At 42.0% G+C, this 27144-nt stretch overlaps 1 protein-coding gene across 1 annotated transcript; it reads right to left on the bottom strand.

Moving 5' to 3' along the window:
• Nucleotides 1-469: 469 nt before the first annotated feature.
• On the bottom strand, nt 470-24914 carry LOC146310950 (SLIT and NTRK-like protein 3). The gene is made up of 7 exons (XM_084742261.1): nt 24796-24914; nt 20914-21194; nt 20467-20718; nt 20126-20241; nt 18931-19851; nt 13752-13971; nt 470-3012 (listed from the first exon to the last, which is right to left on the bottom strand). Exons 2-7 carry the CDS (start codon nt 21127-21129, stop codon nt 1897-1899), a joined length of 2841 nt encoding a protein of 946 aa, XP_084598387.1. The 5' UTR covers nt 21130-21194; nt 24796-24914; the 3' UTR covers nt 470-1896.
• Between the last annotated feature and the right edge of the window lie 2230 nt (nt 24915-27144).

The following is a 27144-nucleotide window of genomic DNA, read 5'->3' as shown; positions in this document are numbered from 1 at the left end:
TGTATTTGATGAGTTGGGATTGAGAACATGTTGTTTACAAACATTATCTGGATGTTCTTTTTAAAGTTGCAAGTGATGTTTATAATACTTTGTAAATGCTTAAAAACTACTGTGTAGAGCATCTATAAGCATTATTTGGAAAGCCATTATAAAGTTGTTTATAATATTTTACAACTGCTTAATAAATGATTTATAAAGTATATAAAGTACACTTATTTGAATGTTTGTTAACAGTAAAATAACTATTAACTAAAGTTTAATTAACAATCATTTATCATTTATCACTGATGGTTTTTAAAAAGTGTTCCCCACATACTTCATCTTTCAAATAATTGCAGCTTCTGTGATTTGGATATTGTACTTGGCCATATTGCGATTTCGAGAACATTGTGATTAATTGTGCAGCCCCAGTATGTGCATGTTTGAATTTGCCATAGATTGTAGTACAGCAGCTGCCATTGCAAAAGGATTTTTTTACGTAGCACCCTTTATTGTATTTCGTGGGTCGGCGGTAAGAAGGCTGAACCAGATGCAGAATCATCCTATACATTAATATAACATGATCCCTTACAGGAGAGCTTCAACACGCAAAAACTAAGAATAAATATATTCACAACTGCCTCTACTATTGGTAGGAGATGAAAGCATAAAAAGGTACCTCCGTAAAAGATAATAATTGATAGTTGATAGAAGTGTCTGTCTGTTTTTTTAAACAAAAAAAATCCTTCACGTCCTGGTTTTTTGTCCATTTTTCTTTTTTGCCATTCAATTTTCCTCTGAGAAATGCTTAAAAATCAATACAACAACCTCAGTGCCTTTGTCCTGTGAAAGAAAAGCAGAGGTCCTCGTGGCCACATTATATCTGGCTGATTAAGAAATCCAAAATGCATCCACTTGCTCGATTGTCCTTCTGTATGTCGGCCTTCCTTTTGTTTCGTAAAAAAAAAAAAAAATCTCTGAATCCTCTCCTCCAATAAAACCAGAACCTCTTTATAATTTCACACAACTATTCCTGGATAAGTCCCTCATCTAGCCCTGTAAAAAAAATTCAACCGCATAAGGAAATTAAGTTAACTGGATGAGATGAAAATGAAACTGAACTGCATACAAACAACTCCAATATTGACTGGGTTATATTATTATTTTTGGCTCATCCAGGGAATGCAATTATTCGGCGGCTTTGATTGGTTTCAGTCTCAGTCGTCCATCAGCGTCCCATCCGTTGGTAGTCAAACCTCTTTGTTTAGATAAATAGATCTGTATTCATAGAAAAATAAGCATTGACCACACTGCTGGCTGTTCATTGCTAAGGCACTTGGCTGTTTTCAGTCGTTTCTCTCCCTCTCGCCGTTGTCTCCGTCTTACGTGTCCGCCCAGCTCGCTCCACACCTTCGGGCTGTCACAGTTTATGACTCTGTGTTTGATGTTTGCAAAGAGCTGGTGTGTTTCACCTCCACGCAGGTCTTTTGAGAGTGATTATGAACAGTAACGCCCACCACCTCCACCACCGCCGCCGCCACGCTGTCTCCCGCTCATTGTGGCGCCGAGTTAAAAAAAAAACAGAGCCTTTAGGATTGTGAGGCGTAATGGAGGGAAAGATTCTGTAGTAGCTGCTGCTGAAGTTTCGCCTCCAGGCAGATATCTGGGATCATCTAATCCTCGCCAAATACCAACCTATACGCCAGTAGTGGGGAAAATACAAAAAGTGACCTCAGCTCGTTATCCAGGAATAAACATGTAGTGTAGTGTAGTCCCGCTCCCCCACAGGCTCCTCTCAAAGCCACGCCAGCCTCTGTACAGGAGTCATTGTTACTGGATGATTCACCAGCAGAGAGGGAGATGATGAGGAGACGAGAGAAGAGGGGTAGCAGGGAGAGGAGGAGGAAGAGGAGAAGGTTAAAATTGGTAAGAGCGGTCCAGCACCTCCATATAGTCAGGTGTGGTCCTCAGTCTGGCGCCCTGCTCGCTCTGGCTGCTGTTCCCGCCACCTGCTGTGGAGCTGGCGGTGGTGACCACGAGCGTTTGTTCAGGTCTGGCATCCTGTTTGGAGTCCTGGGGGTGAGGGTAGCGGGGCGGCGGCCTCGCGTACCTGTCTGGCAGGTCTCTGAACTCGGGGGCAGGGAGTCTGAAGAGGCAGTCCACCAGTTCGACCTTAGGCGTGGGGCCCTGGCTGTCGATGACGGTGGGGCAGAGGATGCCATTGCCGTGGAGGCCGGCGAGCGGCCCCATCGCTCCCGTGACGGTGTTGATGGGGGATGAGGGCACCTCCAGGGTCCATTCCCTCTCCTTCTCCGCCGTGGAGCAGTATCCTCCTTCGCTGTCTTTGGAAGCGGTGAACGTCTGCTGCGGCCGCTGCGTCACTGCCGCGTCCTGCTCCTCCTTGTAGATGGGGTTGCTACACATATGCGAGGCCGTGGCAGGGCCGGGACCTTTCGACGCAGCTTCCGGGGGCAAGATGGTGTCGTAGACGTGGTTGTGTTCGGGCGGAGGTAGAGGCGGCGTCTCCGGGAGGCCGTGGTGATGGTGGTGGTGGTGGTGCGTCTGCTCAGTGAAGATTCCACACTCCATCTGGATGCCGGCCAAGTCTACCTCTCCCTGGCGACGGAATGGCAGCTTGTCCCTCCTCCTCAGGGCGTAGGCGATTAGTGCCGCTGCCGCGAAGAATGCCGACACAAACAACACCAGCAAGCTGAGCACTAACACCGACAGCGGGATTGAATCCTTCCCCGGGGGGATCAGCGGCCCCAGCCCTGAGCCGGGGTAGCCAACCGACACGCCGCTGTCTGCGGCGGTGGAGGTGGCTGTCTGCTCCTCTTGCTCCTGGTCCTCCTGGGGCTCCAGCTCGGGGCAGAGCAGCTCCATGGAGAGGGAGCGGAGGTCTACGCCTTTGGTCTTTTCCGGGGAATGGCAGACCACCTCTCCCATCACCACCACGGCACTGAGCCCCTCCAGCCAACGCTTGAGTGGCGCTGCTTCACAGTTGCACTCCCACGGGTTCTGCTGCAGGTCCACCTGGAGAAACACACAACACCACAGCGCTTTGTCATTGTGTAATAGCACACTAATTACTGGTCGGCCATGCAATGCAAATTCATGAATCACGCTGTGGAATGTAAACAATTAAATAAATAATTGAGCTGACATCCTTGTGATATATATTAGTGACTTGGTAACTGTCTCTTGTGTTGAAGAATAAGCCTGTAGCTAGCACGCTAATAAGATGACAACAAGAAAAATTATGTTTTCTCTGCTACCTTTGCCTTTCACCAGCTAGAATATGTGGAAAATGAGTTTTTCAGTATTTGCATAATGAAATACAGCCCTCCATGATAGCCAGCGTATTTAAATGATTTTGTAAAATATGCAGGTGACGTTAAGTGCTGATTAATGTAAATAATGTCATTACAGGGTCATCACAACATTGAAGTGGCTGACATGATATATTCTCTATAATATAGAGAACAATCTGAGCAGCGAGCAATTCAACTCATGCCACCCACAAGTGCTCTCTTTAAAACCTGTTCACACATGTGCTACAGCAGGTTATAGGAATATTTCAGTTTATCATAAAGACCTCTCAGAGTTTACATAAGTGGTTATTGACCAAACTCAGCGGCAGGTGTTGTGTGATGAGCATGTGAGAGTATCACTTTGTTTTTAACAATAGACGGGATGCAACTCTCCCTTGTGCTATAATCCAATAGGTGTGTGCATAAACCCATTCTCTTGTTGCCAGCCAGTCCTAAAACAAACTCAAATATTCACTTTGCCGCACTCGGAAGGGGCTAAAGCAGATTATGAACAAAGGGAATCACTTACATCACGTAGCATTGTCTGCAGAACTGATCTGTTCCATATCTTTAGCAATGACTTTGGCAGTGAAAGCTGATATTCTCTCTGTCACACTTCCAATGGGCTTGCACAAAATGTTGTCATGCTAATTTGGTTAGGCCATCTCCCTGGCTCGCAGAAATAGATGGATGCTTTTTGAGATGATTCAGCATTGCTGTTGTGGGAGCCATGCTACGACTGCTTCCTCATGCCTCACACTGAACAACAGGATGCTCCTTCACTTTATTGGAGTTATCCCACTGTGGGCTTTTGTGTGGCTTTGATAATGACATAATTGCGACCAGCAGAGGGTGAGTAGAAACAACACTCTGCCGCAGTCTTAACTCAGTTTGAACACTGAGGGTCCGCTGAAAAGTGCTGTTTTCCATGTTTCAGCATGATTGCGACACAACTAGGGCCTGTAATTCAGCATGAATGCACATTAAAAAACAAGGTGACATTTAGAACAAACACTATATGACCAAAATGTCAGCTTGTTTTTGCAGTTTCACGACTTTCATAACTATAATCTTCCATCTGCTTGAGATTCTTGAAGCATTTAATTCAAGGTATTGTTTGCTTTCACACAGATCCCAAGGGCTCTATCCCCCTCTCTTTTGCAAGCATCTGTCCAACATGTCCAACACCGTTTACAATTTATACGCCTGGTCACCTAGTGTGTGATTTGCTGTCAGCTTGTCAATCAAAGCTCTGTTGTGAAGGGAAATTACAGACCCTTACTTAGCCCGACAGGTGCTAGTCGCAGGGAAAATGTGAGAGTGTGAAAACATTATATATTTTTTTGTGAATATGAAGGCTTTTAGAACACTCATTCCACTTACAAATATGTTATTCATACTGTAGGCCTATCATTAACACACAGCATAACCATTATATACCAGCCACCTTGCGTCTTGATTAAATGTTACAGTTCTGAGTGCAACATTCACAGTTTCCATGCTGCTTATGATACTATCATACCATATGTTGTGTGCGTCTTCACACACTCCTGGATCTATCAGCCTAAGATTTTGTCTGCACATTTATAACTGGACCTCCAGTGGTAGCAGTGATTTTTTAAAAAACCTTGAAAAACCTGTTTCATTTTTGTCCTGTTTTATACCGAGTCCTCAAGCCTCTTAACAAGCTGGTAAGTTAGCTGGTCAAATGACTGGTATGCTTAAAAAACAAGGCTGACACGCTTTCTTGTAGGCCACATTTTGGCCTTTGTCATGGCTCAAAAACTGAAATCCAGTTAAACACAACACTACAATGTGGATGAATATATCCCCATTTTGTTCACTTCACCACCATCTCTGCTATGTGTCTTTGCAGTTGCCATATTTAAACATTCAAGGTCCACTGATAAACAAATGAGAGATGCAGACCTCACTACAAAATCTCTGAACACTTTTCATGAAATTTGGTTTATGTGTAAAATCAAACATGATAGAGGTTACTAATTCTATTTCTGTTACTAGAGGTGATCTAATCTAGTCATTACACTGTAATAACACCTGTCTTAAACATGAAGGAGTCTTTATGAATGTTTGTCAGTAACTGTCATTTGGTCACATATGTAATTCTAATGCAAAGATGACATTGCTTGAGATGTCACTGTTATAACAACTTTACATTAAACAAGCCAATACTGATTTTGTAATGACAACTTGACATTAACCAAGATGACATAACCTGTCAGTGTCTTTGTCATGACAATTTGACATGACCTAAAGAGACTGTTGAGCTTTGTTTTCACATCATATGTGATTGATTTTGACATTGACCTTCAGGAGACCATTATAACTACAACACAAACATTTTCTTTGATCTCAAATAAAGTGGCACATTTTGGACTTGACATAAAGATGTCATTAAGTTTCAAGTGTCATGATGTGGTTATGACAAAAACCTGCATTGCAATAAATAATTTACTATGTGTTTCCTGGCAGAGATCAGCACGCCACTGTTTTGCAGTTCAGCAAGAAATTCACAAAAAACACAAAAAACCCTCTTTTGTCAGAAAATATATTTAGCTTGACTTAAATAATGGGATCAGTTTTGGGCGGAAGCTGCCATGCTTTAGCCGCAGCACAGTAAATTTGCTCTTGTGGGTTTTTATCATTATGACAGAGATCAGAGATCAAGCAATAATTGTCCAAAATTTACTTGGGAGCTATAAAGAAATCACATTCAGGGGGATAAATTCCGGATGTTCTCAGCAAGCCATGTGTCTTAAAATTGATCTCTTTGCCCAAACAGCAATATCCTGTCAGTCATCAGAATTGCTCTGGTTAGTTCACAGAAATATAGTCAATATAAGCAGGTTTTGGAAGTTCTGGTGCTTGGATTTAGTTGTATTCTCTGGTGACGAAACGCCCCTGAGCCTCAGCTTGCCAAGCCTTCTCCATACTGATGAATGTGTTTCATTGTCTTTTGAATAATACACAGAGCGAAAATGAAAATAGGGCATTACAAGAAGAATCTGCAGCATACGCAAAAATTTAGTTTTTCTGAGAAATGTGTATATTGGAAAACTGCCTTCATGGGTACAGTATGTGAAACATTATAAATACAAAGCCGGAGAAAGTGCGTCAAAGCAATTCACTCACGTATACTCTTACACTGTTAGATTTCATCAGTCTGTGATGTTGAGAGCATTCCAGGAGTCTTTTTTTTTTTTTGTTAAGTGTTGTAATTTACTTTCATAGTGTACTCACGCTCCCTTTGCCTGCCTCTAGCCCAGATAGTGATTTCCCATATTTCCCAGAGCGACTTCAACAACTCCTTGAGGAGGGGCATGAACTCGTTCTATCCCGCAGTTTGTGTTTCATGTAGGTGGAGAGCGAATGGTAGTAATAGCAAAGAGCAAAGAGCAAGAGTTTCTGGTCCACTGAGGCTATTGTCAGTATTGTCAGTATGCCTCTGTGTGATTGCTAAACATCAGTGCAACATGGTGAGTGAAGAAAGAAAACCTTGATCTTTAATTCTGAGGGAAAAACAAACTCTGACTGTCAATGCTGCTTGGATTGGATTGGATATCTGGATTTTCTGTGTTCGAAGCTGTGTCGAAGTGTGCTGCAGAATTATGTAAACAAGGCATGATGAGTATGTTTGCTCTGTTACCTGCAGGAAAATTCGATACTGAACAGAAAAATAGGCCCAGGAATGGAAGTTTGTGTAAAGTTTGTGAAAAAATGCAGCAAAAGTGCCCTTTTGGACGCCCCTGTGGTAGATAAAATATGATGAATGCCCTCTGGAGAGGCCCAGTGTCCAAGGTAAAGTGATGAAGTGCTCTCTAGATAACCATTCCAGTGGAAAAAATGCAATAAAGTGCACTCTAGGGTGCCCTTACAATGAACAAAACAAGATAAAGTGCCCTCTAGGGCACCCTTCTAATGGACAAAAAAATTATTAAGTGCCCTATAGAGTGCCCTTCCAGTGGAGAAAATGTGATAAAGTGCCTTTAGGCTGCTCTTCCAATTGACAAAACATGATAAAGTGTCTTCTAAGGTGTCCTTCCAGTGGACAAAACATGATAAAGTGCCCTAATTTTGTGGTTTTTGTGTCAATGAACGTTACCAACTCATTCTGACCAAAACCTTTCACAGCATGACATGTTAAGCACTTACTTTTTTGCAAATATTACAATATATTGCCCCTTTAAAAGCAGAATAACACTATTAAAAACATTTGACATTTGGAATAATAGTGTATTTAACTTTTAACTAGGGCTGAACATTATGCAAAAAGTGACAGATATTGTGGTTGTGGTATGAGTCATGATTTTACTGAGATGGGAATTTTTGCATTTCACTTTCACTGAAAAAAAAAAAAAAAGATGATGTGATTTTTGCCAGGGCCTGTGCCAAACAAGCATGTTCCCTAATATCCAGAGAATATGATTTGTAGGCTGGAGCATCTCTGTAGCACCACAACACTTCATTTATAATGGTATAATGGTATGTTGTGTTGTTTAGTCCATCTTCTGTCCTGAAATAGAAAACACATCATTCTTGCCAGAAGACTGTTCAACTTCCACAACTGCCAAAAGCCTGATATTTCAGGGGCTTTTATTCAGTTAATATCTTTATGTCTAAAACACCCGTGACGGTCCTGTTTTTGCTTCGCTGTGCAGTTTTAAGTGAAATATTGGCTGATATTCCAAAAAAAAAAAAAATGTTTTCAGTGCATAAACATATCCACTGGTTTGTTTTGTGTTCAGAAGATGTTTACAACACGGAATATAAAAGCAGCCAACTGAAAATAATGACTAAGAGAAGCAAGTGTTGTACAGTTGTTCTTTTAACACAATTTAAACACAATGACTAAACACGATCTGTTATGGATATTAGTGGTTAAATTTAACTCTAGCACCTGACTGATCAGATGAGGTGCTCCTGCTCCTTTTTGGTCGAAAGCAGCCCCTCTAATTTGGCGAAAAATGCCAATTTAAGAACATAAAGTGAGAATACGTTGTTGCTTTTCAGCTATTAGGTGCCTAAATCTTATGGCCAGTCAGGCAAACAATTAGGTCACTGCAGATCTCTATATAACCACTGTTATATAGAGAATCTGTCCAATGTGATGCGATTGTGCTGCACTGTACTGTTCGTTATCCTGCTTAGCTGTTCATTTTTTACCTTCTCCAGCTCTAACCTTATATATCGTGTGTTTGATTTGGTGTTTAACATCAGGCCAGGAGAAGAACAGTTGAAAATCAGCCTTTTTGGCTAACAGTGGCACATTTGATCCACGTGCATTATCCCAAGAATAAATAAATAAATGGTAAATGGAACACTAATTACATTGCTGTGGCAGGCAGAACAGCTGTCTCTGTTTTGATGGCGCTTAATGTTAAAATCCCCGCTGCTCCCAGTGATCTTTGGAGTGGACAGACTGTTAAAAACAAACTCCATTCTAAAAGCAGGTGTTTTATGGTAGGGACATTTTTGTTTTTCACAGTAAAAACTTTAGTTGTACCATCATGAAGACTCTTTCCTGATTTGATGTGATCCACAGACACAATCGGCACACTTGTTATTATTTCAGTGACATCATTAACTAACCTGTGCTGAAGTGCCACTGATTTACATGTCCCACAGTAACTATGACTATCACACAGTTTACTATGACATTAAGCCGCAGATGTTTTCTTTTACTGTCCTCTGCTCTTTGGGGAAGTAAAGAAAATCATAAACTTTGGGTTATTTTATTGTTTTACCTGCAAAATGCAACTCAAAAGCTTTGAGGCATAGATCCACTGGTTCCACTTGTTTTTTTCAGTTTGGCACCGGCACTTTTACAGCGGTTGCTGTCACCCAAAAAGAGGGCGTGGTCGCTCTGATGGCAGAAAAGTGCACTTGTGAAGCCCATGCTCCACTAAAGATGATTTGACTGTCCAAGCTAAAGGCTGGCTGCTAGCTACTGCAGCACCACTAATCATAGCACTGCTAACTCTAAATATCATTCATCAATATTCAGTTCAGTGCAAAACTATCCAAGCACTGACAATAAGGCCAGTAGCTCAGAAACTACCTATTTGCAACAGACTTATAACATCATTATTGTTTCTTTGGCATTCATGGTCTTTAAGGTAGAAACAGACAACTTTTCAGTTCTCCTCCTACTGTTTCTAAATGGTTTCAGGTTAGGTTTGCGCCGCTGTTGCAAAAACAACAGGATCGCTTTCTGTTTAGTCGGAGTCTAGCTCCGTGACAAATGATTAACACCACTTTGGAAATAAGGGAGAAGAAAGAAGCATGTTCACTGGAGAGGTAAATTGAAATTGTGACAATTTTATTTTATATTTGGGGACGGTTAAAAGCTATTGTGCTTTGCATAGTAATAACAGTTTGAGTAGCTAAAGTTTTCGCACAAACAAAAGCGTGAATTTGTTCATCAATTTAGTGTGTAAATTGAGCCTTCATTTTCAAATCAAATCATACTCGGTGGCAGACAGAATTGCATAGTGAAAGCGAGGCTTTTAGGGAACCAAATCTAAACGTGGATCATAATTATTCTAGTGCCATTACACTGTGCAATCAACATTTACTTCATAGTGATAAGTTACAGCAAAAAAAGTTCTCTATTTCAATTTTAAATAAGCCTTTAACCAGGAAGTAATGTAGCCTACTATGTATCATAGCTTGGCAGCTCCACTCAGTCCGCTCCGCTGACTGAGCTCATGGCTCTGCTCAGTGTCCTGCGTTTACAGATGACACACACTTTACGGTTATTGTTACGTTGTGTACGGAGACCGCGTGTAACACATTAAGATTGTACGTAGGAAAGGAGCTATGGTTGTGGCCGTGTTGAGAACAAGAAGCTATAACAGTTATTCCTTTTGTTTTCTTGTTGTTTACAGATTTAAAGCTTATAAGTGGCAATATGCCTACTTACTAAAATTTAACATTACTTGCATCAGCTTTGATCATTAAGTTTAATAAATATTAGGAGTGTAAGAAAATATGGACACACTTGAGTATCGCAATATTATTATTTGTGATTTAAAACACTGTATTCTGATATTGTGATACACACAACGATTTGTGGCAATGGTTAATTTTGTGTTGTGTTTAAACCTTCCAGCACCACTGTTATCTGTCTTCACTGTTGTGATTGCATCAAGAAGTAGACTTTTTCTTAACTCTGATTTCTGCATATGACGGTGTGTCTTTATACTATTACAGTTTTCCTAAAATTAGTTTTTAAAAAAGCAATATATCACCTTCCTTACAATATTGCAGTCCATTGCAATATATTGAATCATAACCTCTATGTGGTGATATGTATTTACCAGTTTCTTGCCATTACAGAGCCCTAATAAACATAATATTTGAGAATTCTCTGTGGTCTTAATTTGTTAGCCAACCAACCAATCAAACTTAAGGCACCAGTGTGTGATTTAGTGACATCTAGCAGTGAGTTAGATGTACCCATCCACCCACTCCCCAGCCAGCAGGCCATTGTCTTCATGATTCTATGCATCAAAAAAAATTTTTGGACATGTATTTAATGGATTTTTACCTTTTGAGAAAGGGGGAGAGACGTGGAGATGGTGCCTTGATGTGCACAAGAGTAAACTGGATTTATCTGGTCTGCTGAGCGGTGGTATGTAAACTGAATGAATTGTGGTGTTAACTGAGGAGCGCACAACACTTCTGTGGTGTCCGCAGCCGTCTGTGTAGGCACTCATACATCGTCAATAATCCAGGCTGAATACCTGTTAAACAGCGGACTGGGATGTGTCAGACTGATCACCAGTCTGTCACTGGAAGGTCAGGAAACCAATACTGGTGAGACGAGGTGGATTAGATTGTTTTGTCTCTGAGCTAACACGGGGCTCGACACACAGAACGGTTTTGACAAATCTGTCTCAGTGATCTAATCATCTTTAGGTGTTAGCATGTGAAATTATTATGTATTTTCATGAAGGAAATTGTGTTTTCTTTATCATTATTAATATCTCACAGCACAAAATGTGAGTTGGCTTTCGTGTGTACTGCCTTACGTGTGGTCTAGGTCACTCTTAAATTTGTTCTCAAACTAAGTACGACAGTGTTGATGAATGCTACAAAAGTTCGCAAAATTTAAGATCAAATCTGTGCATATGAACGATTCGTGCATGAGGCCATATCCTCCCAATAAATGTCTTTAAATCTTCCACACTGGACCTTTAATTAGTGGGCTTTAGAGATGCTGATAGGCAGATTTCACTCTCTCTACTAAGTTATGCTAATGCGGCTCCTGGCTGTAGACAGGTTTGATAGTGGTATCAATCTTCTCATCCAACTCGGCACGAAAGCAATGTATTTCCCAAAATGTCAAACTATTTCCTTAAAGATTAGTGTGTCCCAAAAGTATTGTCACTGATTCGATCAAACTGTAGTGTACATCGGCCGATGAAGTAGAGGTAACACAGACTCGAATAAAAAACTGACAATAATGTGAATATTAGCTGGGCGTTAAATGAAAAGCTTCCTGTCAAACTGCCCCTGGTGACTGAACGCTGCGTTGTTTTCATCAATCTTTCTGCTGTGTGCATTGTTTTTCTATCCGACATCACCCAAGGTGAGATGTGGCTGTGGGCAAGTTTCTTCATTGCAGCTGGCAGTGATGAGAGAGCGCTGCCCTACTACACAGTATGTTCTTCGCATTTACTGAGAAAGACATATGTATTTCTGAACTCTACATATTTCTGGCAGCCATCCATTCGGATGCTGATTCACCTTGAGTTGGTTTCATAATATTCTTTTGACTGGTTTTCAAAGGGAAGACTCCTACTCTTGTGTTGCCACTAATGCACCAGTTTAAAGAAATTGTAGACATCACAGCAATTATAATTTCCTCTGTAATGTCTCGCTAATGGTTATTTTAAATAACAGTGACATCAGGGAGGTATTTTTCTAAAATATCAGCGCATGTAAGTGGGTGTAACTGTATAATCCTGTTCTTGATGGTGACAATGACTCTAAGCTATACATGCTGCTGCTTTATGATAATCAAAATGGACTTCTTGTTTTTTACAGCAGCTGTGAGCTTCACCCCGCTTCCATCTGTGTTACCCTTTGATTTTACTGTGCAAACTCTGGCTCCGAAAGCACATGCTGGCGCCCAGAAATCCCACCACCCCGGCTTCAAACAGGCCAGCAGTAAGTCAACAGGTGATATCATTGTCACATTATTTTCTGCAGTCCACGGGCAGCGCTAATGTGGCTTTGTCAGAGTAATAACAAGCCCGGTAAATGAATGAATTCAATTACTGTGCCACAGATTTTGAGCACTACAATGGTGATACCACTGGGCTTTATGAATATAGCCCACAGTGTACTTCCATTTGGTGGAAGGCTTTAATGCTCCTGGACATCACAGGCGTATAACGGCACAAAAACATAATACACTTCTACATGGGTCTTCCAGCTGCATAAACCAGCGTCGTCCTTCCCCTGAGCAAACATTCAGAAACAGCTTCTGAACTGCCAGCCTCACCCACACTACCAAGAATCAGGAATTTTTCATGGAGCAAAGTAAAACGGAAATTCACAATGACATTCAGGCTAATCCACACCCACCTTAGCTCATTCTACTCTGGCTGTCTAAGAAAAGCCTGGTACACTAAATTTGCTGAAGTGAGAGGAGGCAGGATAAAAAAAATGTAATACCTCAGGTTCGGTCCTTATCGGCGCATTGTGCACAGCAACCGCTCACACAATGCTGCAGTCAAATATGCAACGTAAGGTGTAACACAAAATTTAACACCTACTGTAGTTTTATACAGTCTATTTACTAAAGAGGTGTGTTAATTACAACCGTGCTCAAAAACTTGAGGGGTTCAGCTTTCTCCAGTTTAGCTCCTGATTTATTAAGACCACTTATGCAAATCGAGTCAATTGCAATTTTCCAATTAGAATACCTGAGGCGCAACCATAGTCCCACATGCCACAGCAGAGCTCTCAAAACAACAGACGATGCAGATGACGGAGAAAACCACAGCTGTGCCAGAGGCCGGGAGATCAGGGTCTGCCAGAAGTTTTAAAATGCGGCTGTGGCTTGATCCAAGATTTCAGCTTGTTTTTGTTTCTTTCATCAAGCTGTGATAATGAAATGTGTCTTGGCAATCTATTAGTTCTTTTAATCTCATCGTCTGACATTTGAAACAAATATTCTCTGTATAATTATGCACATTTTCGTTTAGTAAATCAACGGGGGTGATCCAATTCAATAATCTCCCATTTTCCACCCTGCCACTGTCACTCAACAAAATGCATATTATTTGGGCTAAATTTGTTAAAAGCCTCGTGCCAGGTATCTGACTCATTTACACACGAGCAGGTTAGCGGATCAGAGTCATTTTCTCGAGCATCCACCTGCACGGAAAAAGCCCCCTCAATCATTCAGTGAATGGGTTTGCTACCAACCTGCACCAGTCCGGTCAGGTGCTCCAGCACGCCCACCATGGGAAGCTGCTGGAGGTGGTTGTTTCTCAGATTGAGGCGGGCCAAATTAACTCCTGAAAACACGCCGAGAGGGAGAGTCCGCAGCAGATTGGCGTTGAGGAACAACAGCTGGAGGGACGGCATGGAGTCGAAGGTGCCAGGATCCACCTCACGGATCTCGTTGTACTCAAAATAAAGGTACCTAAAGAAAGGAGAGGACAGTGTTATAGTGAACAATTTACATGCACACTAATTATTCAGAATATGACAATATTCTGAATCTGATAAGGTTCACACAAACAGCATATTCTATTTGGATATTCTGAATTAAGCACCAAACCTGCTTGTATGTCACTGACTGATTTGCTTCAGTGTTATGAAGTACTGAAATATGCCTTGTCATTCAATACCAAAATGTGATACCTAAGGAGTAGAGGTGTCACAATTTCAATATTAAATTCCAAATCAATCCAAAAGAGCTTTCAATTTCAAGAATCGAATCTAAAGGCAGAATTGGCGAATCTCCCAGCATTCATTTTCTTTCTCCCCCACCCACTTACAGTGTCCAGCACATATCTACAGAAAAAAAGAACACTTCACAGTAGCTTACTGACTGCTATATCACACTTATTCTCATGCTATACCATATAGACGATGTAGTCGTGGCATGACTGTAAGTGCAAAAAGAACAAATGTTTAAATCAAAGATCTGAATTGTGATCTTAGAATCAAAAGTCATACCGAATCGTGAATTTGAAGAATTGTGACAACCCTGGTACAGAGTAAATCTCACCAGCGTCAGTGAGCCATTAAGCACACAGCATGCTTTTACCAAAGTCTAATAATGCTGGTGATTGGCTGTCAAACGTGACACGCTGTAGAGGCATGCAGGAAAAACACTGCATTACAAACAGAAACAGGAATCGGTTAAAATGGATTTAATATCCAAAAAAGTATTGCTGAGTAACGAGTATCAAAACCAAGGTATCCATCCAGTATCGCGATTCGCGGTTCTCGACACATGTCCTCTTGCCTGTTTACAGCCTGCTCTGTGTGTTGTAAACAAACCAACTAGCCAACAGTTTTCAAACGAAAAGCCCACATTTCTGGTTGAAAGGAGAAACACGCTTACTGTTAATTACAATGAAAGACTTGAATATCAACAGATTTTTGGATATAAGGTTGGGCAGTATAGCTTATAACTAAAACCTTGATATTTTTAAGCTATTTTGAAACATACAATATCTCAATAGACACATTTTCTGTAAAATAACATACTGCAAATTCAACAATATTGTAAGGATGACTACGAGTGCTTTCACAAAATACTAACACAAACAGATTTTTGATGAATAATCAACAATGATGTGGGCACAATAACTAAGTGGATAAAGTTAAACAAAGGAACAGCTAGAACTGTCTGGTAAATTCATAAAAATGACATCAGTTTAACTGTAATGCAGCCTTTTAAAACCAGGAAAAGACGACACTTGTCATATCATGAAATAACAATATCCAAAATCTCAGTATCTAGTTTGATATTGAGAGATCAATATAATATTGATATATTGCCCAGCCCTATTTTGGATATGCACAAACACAAATGCTGACTTTTTCAAGAAGGTAGCTGAATGATTGAAAGAGGGAAGCTGTTTTCTGTGTTCCCACCAGTGGAAACCTTTGAAAGAATACTGTTTTGACACAAACAAGCAAAATGGCCAAAGCAGCTCCAGATGTTCCTCTTCTCCATAATCAGAGTATGAATGGTTACATGTAAACAGGAATATTACTGGAATATTTATTTTTCTTTAGCTGTGTAAACAGTTTAGTAGGAATGTTGTCTTTTTTTTAAAAAAAATGAGGGTAAAAACTGGAATATTTTGTGTGTGTAAACGTAGGGAGTGTCTCTGTATGAGAAAGATAAAGGAGGATAAATGGGAAACAGTACCTCTGTAATAGAGGTGCACAGAGATATTATTATCTGTATCTGTTCAACCAACAAAATTATCAGTCTCTGTATCTGTGTTCGGTCAGAAGACTGAAAGTGGGTGTGGTTTATACTGAGAGCAAATGTTTTTCTAACCTAATATTCATTGGCAGTGCAACTGTTGTGCCCACAAAGCATCAAGTTAATTTAATATTGGCATATAATTATGAAATATATTTCCAAATCGTAATATTGAACTTTCCATCTCTCTCTCTCTGTCTCTCTGTCTCTTAATTTATTTTATTTTTAACTAAATTAAGTTTTATGAACTGAACCCAACCACCTCCCCTTTAACTGGAGGACTTTGAACAGCAAGAAACGGGGGGAAAAAAGTCTTATAAGTGAAAGATTCTGTTTTGCATTGGAAATAGACAGTAAAGTTACATAGAAATATACTTTATCCTTCAGTTAAAAGGAATAATCTTAAATTCCAATGACACTGCCTTCGTGTTTCTTGATGTGTTAATCCTACTGCAGCTCACAGTACAAGAATATTATGCACATATAATAATATTATACTATTAAAATCAAGTACTTGAGTAAAAGTGTACTTTGGTAAAAGTAAAAAGTAATACTCTTAACGTTACTGTCTCACATTTTGGGGAAAAAATGGGGATGCATCCATACTTTGTACTTGGTGAAACCTGATAGTAAATATAATATTATGACATGACAAAAGGCCAGTAATCATCTGTTTATCTGTCTTTTGTCTTAACTTATGAATAAATAAGTAATTCTTGATTAGAGCACAGCATGATTTTTCTTTATTTTTCTAATCGATTTACTTTGAAGCATTGTGTGAGGTAATTTACCTCTCCTGCACTGCAGCATTAAAATTAAATAAATGAATATTTATGTAAAGAAGTCATAACAGAAATGTGACTTAATCTGTTCTTTCGCTGCTCACAGCTGATTAGCTGATCAGTATCAGGCGACTTTGTGTAATTTTGCACTGATGACTGCTAACGCTCGCCTCGGTATGCCTGATCATCATGTCAAATTTAAGACACTTTGAATTTTTGAGGTTTTTAATTAAATAATAGAAATCAGAGTGAACTGAGGGAGGTATTAAGTTTGACTGGAGACTTTTCCCTGCATGCGAGTCATCCAATATACTTCCATTGCTGAAATAAGTAATGGATGTGGTTTGAATGTACCGCTCTCTCGCCCTGGACTCACTAACAAAGGCTAACGAGAGGTTAAGAGGAAGACTTTTTGAATGTCCTGAGAGGATCTTTATTATTGATTAATAGTCAAATTAATGGGTCTGTAGATTTTCTGAACCTTATCTTGAAATATTGAGACAGCTCTGCTGAAAACTAAAGGATGCTCTGAATACGAAGCACAAACCTCCTCATTCTTTATATAGCAGAGGATGAAAGTTGACCTGTTGTCTTAATCAAACACCACAATGTTTAATTCGCTGAGTAAATACAATTACTGACGATAGATATTTGCTGTGTGCATTATTTGCAGAGGAATTATCTTTGTAAGCTTAATCTGACAATGATACATATGCATCATTCTGACGACTCCTTTTTATAATAATCCTTTTTCCAAAAAGGAAAATTCCTGGCATCACCCAGACGTCTCACCGCCTTATCAACACCTCTGTATGCAAATACAAAAAAACATTAATTTTCACGTTGTCACTCATACCAGGCTCACACCTCAACTGAAGCATGCCATCAGGCAGCGTGACTAACAAATGACACTCCTTGGAAGAGAATGGGCACCTTTCATTTCAATCAAACTCCAGCATAATGGTAATCAAAATGTTCTGCTCTGCGCTATGCCAGTATTACAGTGAAATTAATTTCCACAAATGTCTAAATACCTAAGCTGACATGTGGTTTCTGTTTATGAATTTGTTTGAAGTGAGAGTGAAGTGCTTGAAATGCCAAAAGTGAGTGCAGGGGCGTGTCCAGACTTTTTTGACCGGGGTGGCCCAAGTGGGGCACTGACTTATGTGTGAGTGCACATTCATCAGAACAGGATTAATTTACCATTCCTCATATCTAGGCCTACTTCAACTACTAACATTGCAGTATCTTACATTCCTGTGTTTTTGTTTTTTTTTTTATTTAAAAGATAAATAGTCCTACCAATCACTAGCACCAGACAACTATAATCTCATGTTTCCATAATTTATTCATTAAAGGATAAATCTTAACTATATTTACTATAATAAATCATAAAATTACCATGATATATCATCAGACTTTAAGGAAACATATTAAGCTGAAATTTTTGCTTCTCTGACAACATCGCTATAGTCGTGGTGTCCCCCCTTTGAAATTTCTATTACGGGTCGGAATACCTGTTTTTGTTTGCCTGTTTCACATTCATTTGTGTTTAAATTAACGCTGAATGTTCGCCCAATGAGTAGGTGTCTGTTTATGAGCTGTAAGAAATCATTAATAATCTTGTATAAGGCAAAGATATTTATAACAGTTAAATTAAGCAATTGGTCACTGGAGTCTGGCAGGCAGCCACTTAATTCAAAGTTCAGATTGCATACTTTCAGAGCAGTGTTTTCAGCGTAAAAGGCTGAATTTTACACGTACAACTGCTACATATTGCTCCTTTAAGTCTGGCTGTCTTCAGGTTATATATAACATAGTTTTTTGTGTATAGTTTTGGTTTTTGTGAGTAGCATAAAGGGAATACAACTAACATCTCCTTATACAAGCTTGTGTTGTAAAATCATCCACTAAGCAAATTCAAGGTATAATATGCAACATTTTTCTAAAAAAAAAAAAATGCATAGACTCATGGAAATATAATCCCTTTAAATCATCATTTATGACCGACTAGAGAGAGAGTGTTGTGGCTGAATCTGCACAGACTCTGCCCTCTGCCTGTATTTTTCTCATATTTTTGCTGTTGTTGCTCAGGATACTTTAGCAACCCCAAAACTTCTTTATTTCATGTCCTGGTATTTTTTCCGATGCGTTTACAAACAGCTTGGACAAATTCTACCGATTCTACCTTTAACCTTGTAATAATAAAAAGTAGGCTACTCATACAAGAAGAAAACAATGCAAGTTTTAAAATATTCATCAAATATTTGGTTGAAACCAAGGTCCCGCAATCATACTTGACCATGATGGGGTGGCCACCCTCTAGAAACGCCCCCAAGTGAGTCAGCCAAAAATTAAAAAAAAACCCTACCTTAAATTCTGCAGCCCGAGGAACATATGTGGGCTGAGCCTCTCCAGGTTGTTGCCGTTCAGGTAGAGGCTCCTTAGGCTCGTCAGGCTGGAGAAAGCCCCCTCCTGGAGGTAGGAGATGCGGTTGTTCCCCAGGTGGAGTGAGTCGAGGCTGGAGAAATTCCAGAAGTCTGTGCGGTAGATCCTCTGGATTAGGTTTCCGCTCAGGTACAGCTTGCGGCCATTGAGAGGCCGAGGTGTGAGCTGGGACACGTTGAGGAAGCCGCTCTCCTTGCAGTTGACCGTCAGGCCCAGGTCCGTGATGTGCAGGTTGCAAGTGCAGCCCATCGGACAAATGATGGGGATGGGGGGTCGTGTTTGGTAGCCAGCCACGGGGGGATTCTGATTGGGACGAGGTGTGGGGGATATTCTGGAGGGTCGAGGCCTTTTTGTCGGCCTCGGGTGCCTCTCCCTGTCTTTGCGCTCGGCTGAGGAAGAGGACGACGACGTGGATGAAGTGTGAGTGTTCTGGCGGGAGCCATGAACCATGGAGGAGGGTTTCGTTGGCCTGACTCGCCCAGGATGCGAGTTGGGTTTAGAGTTTGGTGGCAAATGTTGGGGCTGTGAACCCGCTGATGGACTGCCAGCCCCTGCTTGCAGCTCTTTATCTGGAAGGTCAGCACACAGCTCCTTGCGAGGGATTTCCCTCAGGTCCTTCCCGTGAAGGTGGAAGGGATATTCGCAGGTAACGTCCCCAACTACCGCCGTGTAGGGGATCTGACCCAACCACTGCTGTAGCTGCACTGCCTCGCAGCCACAGTTCCAGGGATTCTCCTCCAGCTGCAGCTCCATCAGGGAGCGGCCGATGTACTCCAGGGTTCCAGCATATGCCAGGCTCTTCAGACGGTTTCCCCGCAGGTCCAGATGAGTCAGAGACACAGATCTGGAACAGGAGGAGGAGGAGAGGGGGTAGTTAGCTAGGTTAGATGAAAGGACAGCATGATAGTAAGCGAAAATAAAGGTTCACACATTCCATTGCTGCGAAATCTGCTCTTTATCTGATGATTAATCCGTCTTTTATGATATGAAATAGAATGCCACAGAAACATTAATTCAACAGCAGTACAGACTGGCTAATTGTGTCTGACACTGATACTTCTACAGATCAGTCCCAGCATAATTCAAAAAGCTTTGCAGTCAAATAATCAGAATCTAACCTGAACAGATGAGCAGGCAAGACAGGGATCAGGTTGTCGTTGAGGATGAGAACTCGGAGCTTGTAGAGGAACCTCAGAGCACCGCTGTCGATTCGTTTGATCACGTTGTAGTCGGCCTGCAGGTAAAAGAGAAAATGTGATGAACATTTAATTGCTGCAATTAAAAAATACGCTGAATGCAGCAGGAAAGCTGCACAGAGATCTTGAGAAGATTCTTTCACTAAAGCCACCTGCTAGCCATTGACTCTTGCCGTCAGAGTTATCTGATATAATCTTAGGTAAATTTGTCATTAACCCTGTCAATCATGGCTAATCAACATGGATTATATTCTCAAGCCTACCTGGAGGTATTCCAGAGCCTCTAAGCCAGCGAAGGTATCGTTTCTGAAGACCTCCAGCTTGTTCTCGTGGAGGTACAGACGTCTCAGTTTGGCCAAACCATTGAAGGCTCCCACTCGGATGTCCTGGAGTGCATTGTTGCCAAGGTTTATCGACACTGCGTTGCCAAGGTGCTGAAACCCGTTGCTATAGAGACGCCTCAGAGAGTTCCTCTGGAGGTTGAGTTTGAAAGGGCGGACCCACGACTGTGACACCTGAATGATTAATTAGAGGTCCTGATTAGTTATCTTATTAATTACATGAATTTAGCAGTTAGACGCAGCCATGAGCCACATTAGAGGCAGGATATTAGACTTGGAGATATGTTAATGAGATAAATGACAACGCAATAAAGTGCGGCGCAGCTCCACGTGCCCGTCACAGTGAGATAAATGGACAGAGGATGATACCTGGCTGACATTAGTGAAGCTCCGCCCATCGCAGTGCACGTGCAGCACGCCTTCTTTGACCTCGCACGTGCACGGCTCAAAGCACGGCTCGTCCACTTCCTCCTCGGAGTTGTCCACCAGAGGCGTGTGTGTGGAGGTGGGGGTAGGGGTGGGGGTGTGCGACGCCCGAGACAGACACACACACCCCAGGGCCACTGCCAGAGCGACCCACTGCATCCTCCTGCTTCTCCCTCTCAGCTCAGCAGCCTGGGGCTACAGCCCGGCATCGGCCCTTCACCGCACTGCATGGCGAGGCACGGCACATACATGCATACGTTAACACACACACATACACCAAGACACACATACACACACACAGAGTTAAAAGAGGGCAAACAGCCAGAGAGGCAACAGCAAAAGTCAGTTCAGGATGAATCAGATTGATGATACATCACAAGCATACTAAAGCAGTCAGAAAATAAAAGTTAAATCACACGGACTAGAGTGCCACAGGGAAAGAATTACATTACATTGGAATAATGATGTATAGGCCAACTGGAGGCCACAGTATGCAGTGATATGAGTGGAACCAACCGACGTAAAAATATGTAAGATGCATTCAGCACAGCAAAACAAGGCTTTGGATGTACAGGGTTCACCAAAGCAGAAAATATTGATTTAAAAACAACAAGCGGAACAATCTCTCGGCTGCTACGACATCGCTTTCGAATTAAAAATTCAAATTCTGACATTGAAAATGCAAAACAAAGGCAAACACGTGGGCTAGTTCACCTGTGAATCACATTTTATCATTTTCAGAGTGGCTTTTTGGACAAGTGAGGAGGGGAAAGAAAAAAAGCTCGTGATGAATATATTCATCTGTACTCTCAAATGCCCGGTGAAGCTGAAATGTCACGCATGTGTTGTTTTTAATGTATGCAATATGAATATGGGCAAATGCAAATCAGATTCATAATGCTTCTGTCTAATGAACTGCTCCATTTAATAAGATGAATGGCAATCAGACAACAGAAGGGATGAGGCACAAAATACCTCATATTATCAATCAGAGAGTATGTTAGGTTATCAACAGCCATCCAGTCCTGTCATAATCATTATTGTGATAATGACAGTGGAGTGAAAGGCATCGCTGCGAATCCAAACTCTTCAAAAATGTTCAAAAGGGGGCTGATGTGAAAGGCAGCGCGATGACGGGCAGCAACATGAACTGATGGTGATAGTGATGGTGGCGATGATGATGATGAGAATGGCACTGCAATAACAACAGAATGGAGTTGCAGTCGTCCTGGAAACACACAAAAAAAACAACAAAAACAGCTGAGATGTGAGTCTTGCATGGGGATATTTCCTCTCAAGTCTTAATGAGATCTAAATTGGATAAAGCATCTCGATCTGCTCATCCAGTGTTGAACACTGCCATGCGAAATGCAATAATGATCATCATGGTATGGTAGCTGTAATCATACAGCAATAATCTAGCATCAGCGAGTTAGACAAGGAGGCAGCAGTGAAAACATCACCGCCCAGGAGAGGAAGAGCAATCACAGAGATGATTATGATGGGGGGGGGGTGAAGGGAGAGGTGGAAATGAGAAGAGCCGGAGAAAGAGAAGGAGGAGGCAAAAATGGGAACAAGGTGAAGGAATGAAGTAAAAGGAGAGATAAAGGAAGAGTAATGGGCAGAGAGTAGGTACAAAAGGGAAAGGAAAACGGGTGAGGTGGGAGAGGAGAGAGGAGTGGGATTGCATAAGCAGTAAGAAGAAGTCAGTCAAGGCTGCCACTCAGGATGAGAGCTCACAGTGAAACAGCTGAAATCTGATATTGATTACATCAAAGCCCTCCTCTCGCCCTGCACACAATGTACGCCTGCCTCACAGAGAAGCAGCGCTGGAGCCAAGTTACCAGCCTGAGAGAGAGTGCGTATGTGTGTGTGTTGAAAACAATGTGAGAAAGGTCAAACCATATCCAAAAAGTATGCTTTTATAGCCTGCCAAGTACAGAAACAGGTAGCTGGACACGTGTAGATGAGTGTGTGCTTTCGTAACCAAAACTTGTTGGACAAATCCTACAATAAAAAGCACCATGAGAAGAAGAAAAACAAGGAAGATGCAGACAAATCCGCCCATTTCTCAAAGTGTTTTGGAGCATATACAAGGATACAAGGCAATTTATTTACAACAACGCTGTATAATGAGATTTCAACGTCGTTCACTCTGTAATTGATTGACTGGAATTCGTTGAAGAAATAAATAAAACTGTAGAACAAAATAATTTATATGGTGGTGGGCTGAGGATGAATTAAGCAGTCTGATAACCTGAAGGAAGAAGCAGCTCTTCAGTCTTGTCGTATGGCAGTCGATACTTCTGTATCTCTTGCCAGACAGTAGCAGGATGAATAGGCTGTGGCTGGGGTGCGTATTGTCTTTTAGTATCCTTCGGGGTTCAAATTAAGCAGCCTGACAACCTGAAGGAAGAAGCTGCTTGTCAGTCTGGTGGTATGACAGCAGATACTTCTGTATCTCTTGCCAGATGACAGCAGGGGGAACAGGCTGTGGCTGGGGTGGGTATTGTCCTTTAGTATCCTTCGAGCTTCACATAAACACAGTTAAGCAGTCTCACAGCCTGAAGCTGCTCATCAGTCTGGTGGTACAGCAGTGGATACTTCTCTATCTCTTGCTAGATGGCAGCAGGGTGAACAAACTGTGGCTGGGGTGGGTGTTGCCTTTTAGTATCCTTTAGGTTTCATATAAGCACAATTAAGCAGGCTCACAGCCTGAGGGAGGAAGCTGCTCATCATTCTGGTGGTACGGCAGCAGATACTTCTGTATCTCTTGACAGACAGCACCAGGGTGAACAGGCCGTGGCTGGGGTGGGTATTTTCTTTTATCCCGTTTCCTTTAGGCTTCACATAAGCACAGTCTAGGCCAACGTGCTCAAGTGGGTTTGACAAATTGGAATACAATACAGAATACAAGCCATTCACGGTCCCAGTGGGTCTTCGTTTTCGTCAAAGAAAGATGCATTCTTTATTGCCAGGGCCCCGAAGCCCCCCTGTATGGAGGAGATCAATACCGAGTCCAGATAGACCACTGGGATCCCTCCTGTTAGATTGTGCTTTGGTGGACGGCCATGTCTCCTTAATAAGAAGAAACACAGTCAACACTCGAGCCTCTTTCTCCAGTCAGCAGTCGGCATAGCTCCGCATCATTATGGTAACAAGAAAGGAAAGGGCTTAAGTGTTGACTGGTGACAGCACAGCAGAATTTAAAAGTCTGTCTGTCTCTCTGACTGTCTCCATGTCCAGGCCTGACACAGGTGTGGCTTCTTGAGTCTCTCTGACTTTTCTTTTTTTTTTTTTTTCTTTTCCTGCACACACTGACGCAAGCCAACCAGAGATGACGGTCACTGCTTATTCTTCACCATATTATTCATGTCACATAATTCCAGTGTCTACCTCTCCGTCCTCTCTGTGTCCGTCAGAGCCTCAGCAAAGCTTCACACTGGCTTTTACATGGGCCCCCTTGCTCCCACAGCACAGCACAGCACAGACCTGCACTATCAAGGCAAAGAAGCAGCAGCAGCATCACTGATGATCAAATGTATGTATCAGCCCTGGATAGCCCACAGCCCAAGCTCCAAGAAAATCAATTAACATTACAGCAGCAGCAAATTGTAATAGTTAGTAGAATTAAAGCATGACCAATTAAACAGCCTAGTCATTAACAGACCCCATTAAGACATTTACCAGGCTATGTATGAAAATCCTTGGCAGAGTAACGCAATCCAATTGCACTCCCCATTGTCTGTCTCTTTCTCCACACACACCAGCCTCTCTGATGCACACAGCGACGCTTAGCAGAGCAGGGATGCGGGTAATACTCACTCAGTCCACCGCCAAAGAATTAGGGAACGACCGAGAAAACACTTTAGAGGCTGACTGTCGACATGTCGTTCACATTCAGCCGCACTCTTCTCTCCCTCTCCTCTCCTGTAGCGGCTGAGGCGGATGGGGAGGGAGGGAGTGGGAGAGGAGGAGGAGGAGGAGGAGAGGAGGGGAGGGGGGGACGTGATAAGACTGCAATGAGGTGGAGGATAAAAACCGAGAGAGAGAGAGAGAAAGAGAAAAAAAAACCGATTGGCTTTAGGATGCAGGTCCGCTTCTTCTCCACAGTGCAGCCCGTGGGAGCTGCGGCACTGGACCGCTGCTGGACAGGAGGCAAGGCGCGGAGTTGTACCCTGCGTAGAGATGGAGAATCCTCCTCTCTTCATCTCAACACACACACACACACACACACACACACACACACACACACACACACACACACACACACACACACAACTGGGTAATTCATAGAGGAGGAGAAAAGAAGAGGGGGGACAGAGGAGGCAGAGAATTAATCATGCAATAAGGTGGCGTAAAAGCGCGCACATTGCAGGGTGGGTTCCTTCTCACCTCTTCAGCTCCTCTTCTTCCTAAACAGATTACAGGAGACACAACAGAGTCACACACAATGGGCCCCATAAACTTTCCCCTCACGTTGCCTAAAAACACCCCGACTGTTCAGCTATACCGACAATAATTTATAATCTCATTAGTTTATTCATCTCTCCTCTTGCCCTTAAGCGCCGACGGATTTCGTGAAACCGGTGTGTGTTACCATGGCGACTCGTGCCAGCTGGCTTCGTCGCGCACATACACTCACACACGCACGCAGCATCAGTCGGGAAAACTGTGGCGACTGTTGTGTTATGAGGGGAACGGCGGAGATTACAGCGAGGCCTGGACGTCAAAACACCTGTCCTGCCAAATGGAGGTGGTGGGGAGCAACAGATGCCCTGCCCTCCCACCAGCACTGAACTCAGCCTCCTACAGCGACTAATCACCGCCTATAGGTGGCCGCTGCTCCGTCAATAGGGGAGAGCAGGGGCGAAAGTAACTTTCTGGTTCTGCAGTTCTTTGCACAGTGATGCATTTATTCAGAGTAACCATATTTTATTGTGAACAAAATACAAGTCATCTACCAATACGACCATTCTGGATAAATGAGTCGGGCGCAATCAGACTGGAAACTGATGTTGCACAGTTCATTTTTGCCCTCTCTGTGGAGATGAACAGGCGCAGGATGAATATTAAGACTGAAAAACATGTTTTTACCACTAAAATCTAATCAGTTCATCATTGAGTCCAAGTGGTCATTTGTGCCAAGTTTGAAGAAAATCCCCCGAGGCGTTCTTTAGATATCGTGTTTATGAGAGTGGGACTGATGTTAGGTCACAATCACCTTGACCTTTAATCTTTGACCACCAAAATCCAAACAGTTCAACCTTGAGTCCAGTGGGACAGATCGATAGATAGATATATTTATTTGTCATTTTGGAAATTCATTGTGTGCCCTACAGCAATCGTCAGACAACAGACATCACTAATGTGACAAACAACAGCTTATGCGACAAACAACAACTTCAACAAAACCAACATCAACCCCACCAGACTAACATGACATTACTATACACCACCTGTCCTCAAAGTGCTCTACATATTGGTGCAGCATCCTCACATACAGAGGTTCAGTTTTCTTTTTGTTTCACAGTTTGTTCAGCTGCACAATACTAGATGGTACAAATGATTTCAAGGTGTTCTTGAAATATTGAATAATAAAAAAAGGGATGACCCAAAAACATACTGACTGTGGCATGAAGGCATTAGAAGATTTTTCAAGGTTTTTCCAAAACTGTGAATTACAGAGGTCATTCAGCGTACATCTGTGAAATCGAGTTCTTCAGTAGTATTCAAGATTAGAAGTGGTGCCGTTTTCAGAGCATTGTGAGCCAAAAGGTTTCTGAAAGCTTTGAGTCTGCAACAAATGACCAAAATACTTTCAAATCAATTTACCATGTTAAATGTTGCAGTTGTACGAAATTGGTCCAATGTGTGGAATCTACCTCGGCGAATAATCACCTCTTATGGACTGTCCCTCAGATAAAACAGCCTGAAATACTCATGACGAGACCTCTGTTGGTCCTCCTTGCCCTAACTGTGAGTATTTCCTGGTCCTCCTTGCCCTAACTGTTAGCATTTCTTGCAAATGTAAAGAGCAAATAAACCCATCTTTAAGCAAGGCAAAAATAAAACCATGTGTCTTTCTCAATCAACTTAACCCTTGCTAACACCAAAGATAGCCTAACATGATGAAATTAAACCTTCACTGATACTTAACTTACAGATAGATCT

This window comes from Lutjanus erythropterus, chromosome 18, assembly GCF_056507025.1.
Source record: "Lutjanus erythropterus isolate fLutEry1 chromosome 18, fLutEry1.hap2, whole genome shotgun sequence".
Lineage (NCBI taxonomy): Eukaryota > Metazoa > Chordata > Actinopteri > Lutjaniformes > Lutjanidae > Lutjanus > Lutjanus erythropterus.
The sequence above is the reverse complement of the archived record's forward strand: the minus strand, read 5'-3'. Positions and strand labels throughout refer to the sequence as shown.